Genomic DNA, 3,081 nt, shown 5'->3' with positions numbered 1-3,081 from the left:
GACGCATCCAGTTTCTCAAGACTTTCATTTGGTAAGCTTTATTTTCTCCCACTGTGGACACGAGAATATGAACAGACCAGTGTAGAATGAATATAAACCAAGTGGTTTTATTTTGGTTTCTACATTCTGGATCGCTGGAGTCAAGTCTAGACGTCGGAGGTGGAAAACAAAGGAGACAAGGCACCAGAGAAAGAAAAATGCAAGTTGGCACCGTAAAACCAGTCGAAATGAGTGGGGAGGAGAACAGAGGGGCAGGACTGGATGAGTGGGGTGGGGGCTCATTTCCTTAGGGGTTGTCTGACATGGTGTTTTCAATCCAAGGGAGGAATTCACACACTTTGACGTAGACTCCAGGGTAGTTGGGCTGAGCGCATCCCTGACCCCACGACACCAAGCCGTGGACCTCGTTGAAACACACCAGTGGACTGCCGGAGTCGCCCTGATCGACAGAGGAAGAAATGTCAACCGGTGCACATCAGAAACAAAACAAAACAGAATAATTTATTGTTAATACTCACATTGCACGCATCTCTGCCTCCATCCATAAACCCGGCACAAAACATCCTGCGTGTGATCATGCCAGGATAGGCTCCCTCACACTGCTGGTTGTCCACTATGGGCACGTCTAAACACTGCAGACGAGTGGGCATGATAGCTGGGATGGGCATGACAGATTAGAACATGTTTAGGAAATATAGAAATTATTTTATAGTTTAAAACTCTGTGTATCCCATTTTTAATTACTTTTTCATTTTTCTAGCTCTCCTGTGGCCTTGAAAACATTTCGTCATTAATTCAAAATGATTGAGCATCCCATTGTCTTCAATAAATTCTACAAATGGTGGCACTTTTGCACAATTTAGCCGTGCATTCAGAATCACCATCTTCCACTCACCATCGCCTTCCATGGCAGTGTTACCCCACCCGGACACAGAGCAGCCGAGCCCAGCGTAGGGGCATCCTGTGGGCAGCGCGATGGGAGTGACTGCCTCCGTGATCTCCACCGGGTGGAAGAGCTTGATCAGCATGATGTCGTAATCCAGAGTCTGGTAGTCATAACTGTAAACAGAGAAGTGTGAAATGAGCTTTGAGTTGAAGGAACAATGCAACATCACAAGCTGTTCAGGATTAAGTTGCTGTTCTTCAAATGATTTCACTCACTCAGGGTGCCAGATGATGTTGTTGGTCTTCATGAGCTGCTCAGTGCCCTCAAATACTCGCACATCGTGTTCTCCCAGCATGATCTGCATAGCGTAGGGACTGAGGAAGGAAGGTGAGGAGGTTTCATTTCAAGTGAGACAAGAACTTATACAAGCACCGAATGCAAATAATATTTCAGTGCAGTCTTTCCTACTTACTTGTACCAACAGTGAGCAACAGAGAGCACCCACTGTTTGTTGATGAGCACCCCACCACAGAAGTGGTAACCGTAGTTGAGGGAGGCCATGTATGGACGAGAATGAGGCTCACACTCCTGACCGCCAATGATCCTACCATCTTCACGGGGAACTGCCGCTACTACACACACACACACACACACACAAAAACACACACACACACAAACACAGAAGGTAGTTTATATATAACCACCATTTTAATGATTTTTTCATGTGCATCTCTTCCTGTGTCTTTACCGGCAGCTCCGATCATCATCAGCAGAGCCAGCAGTCTCATGTTGTCAGGTGAATGATCAGAAGACACCTGGACACACCTTGGCTCCAGCATTTATACGCCTCCGGCCCCACTGGGCTCAGCTTGTGTCCTCCTTTTCCCCCCTCCTTCCATCTGCTGACCACATCTGTGTCCGTACACGCTGTTCTTACTTTGGCACTAAGTCAACCCAGATCTGTTCCCTTATCACGTTCCTGGTTTTATGTTTGCCCAATCCTGCCCCATCGAGGCCAAGGTCCCCAGACATTAAACACCTGTTTAAGATTCTTTGGGCAAAAATATGTTATTTTTATTTATATAGCATTTATTTTTGTTATTCCATTGTACATAAACTCAATGTGCTCTGAATTGACAAAGCATATGTATGTGAGTCAAAGGAAAACTGAACTGGACTTGCTATCTTATAGGGCTATTTTCACATGCATGTTCTACCTATATAAATTAAACACTTTTATCAGTCTGCTTCTCGCCCTCCTTGTTTTTGTTGAATAAAAGCCAAAAGATGTGAGAACAGAATCATCTGTGATCTCAGGTGTAGAAGACTAAAGCACATACTGTGTGGATTTCACAATCATTCGCTATGGAACTGTATCGATTATAGATTCAAGTTAAGCTTATTCATGTCTCGGTATGAAAAAATCACAACAGGATTTCATATCTGTGCAAACACACAACAGAGACTGAGTTATAAAGAACATTGTTCACAGGGAGAGTGAAATCAATATTCATAAATCGTTTCTATAAAAACGTTCATTCCAACTGTTGTTAAGAAAGGGCAACAATGAATTCACATTCTCTCCAAACTAATCTCCATTGCTGTCAGTTTACTGACAGCTCATATGTTTCTTTTTTATCTGCTGGTTTCACGCTGGAAAATAAGACACAGTCTGAACAGTATTGTTAAAATCTGTTCTAAGATCACAGAAGTGAAACGAGGGTACTTGAAGTCTTGTCATATTATTTAATATTAAACATTTTCATAATATTTGATTTACTTTAATTTTAATACTCGTAGTGACTATTTAATTGAACAAATTATTTTTATTATGTTATTAATGATAATTATGATCATAATTATCATTGTCTATGTTTTTATTATTCACATATTTTCCATTATTTTATCTTAGAAAAAAATTTAAATTGTGTATTCTATTTTTAAATCAATGTGTAATAAATAATAATACAATATGGCTGTTAAAAGAATTAACTCTAAAGTGATCTGCTAAAAGGATATTTACATTACACATGTTTATTTAGGTGCAGACACCTTGTAAAGTGCCAAGCTAAAGAAAATTCTAAGATGTGGCTCACTTATTAACTGGAAGGATAAATGTAACCCAGAAGAAGATAAGGTTGTTTTTCAGGGCAGGGTTTGGGGCGGGAGAGGCGGTCACAGTTAGGGGTGGGTAT

At 41.2% G+C, this 3,081-nt stretch overlaps 1 protein-coding gene across 1 annotated transcript; it reads right to left on the bottom strand.

Annotated features, from left to right (window-relative positions):
* Positions 1 to 42: 42 nt before the first annotated feature.
* On the bottom strand, positions 43 to 1,725 carry LOC137601728 (trypsin-like). Its single transcript, XM_068324092.1, has 6 exons — positions 1,635 to 1,725; positions 1,359 to 1,518; positions 1,162 to 1,260; positions 896 to 1,059; positions 519 to 655; positions 43 to 439 (listed from the first exon to the last, which is right to left on the bottom strand). Exons 1-6 carry the CDS (start codon positions 1,723 to 1,725, stop codon positions 287 to 289), a joined length of 804 nt encoding a protein of 267 aa, XP_068180193.1. The 3' UTR covers positions 43 to 286.
* Between the last annotated feature and the right edge of the window lie 1,356 nt (positions 1,726 to 3,081).

Source organism: Antennarius striatus, chromosome 9, assembly GCF_040054535.1.
Source record: "Antennarius striatus isolate MH-2024 chromosome 9, ASM4005453v1, whole genome shotgun sequence".
NCBI classification, from domain to species: Eukaryota; Metazoa; Chordata; class Actinopteri; order Lophiiformes; family Antennariidae; genus Antennarius; species Antennarius striatus.
Note: the sequence above shows the minus strand (reverse complement) of the source record. Positions and strands in the feature narration are given on the sequence as shown.

Bases quoted from the DNA above. Each gene is read 5' to 3' on its own strand.
- LOC137601728 (XM_068324092.1), bottom strand. From the start codon at position 1,725: ATGCTGGAGCCAAGGTGTGTCCAGGTGTCTTCTGATCATTCACCTGAC. The intron at 1,519-1,634 runs GTAAAGACACAG...GTGTGTGTGTAG, and splicing joins GATGATGATCGGAGCTGCCG to TAGCGGCAGTTCCCCGTGAA. The intron at 656-895 runs GTGAGTGGAAGA...TGCCCATCCCAG, and splicing joins CACTGCCATGGAAGGCGATG to CTATCATGCCCACTCGTCTG.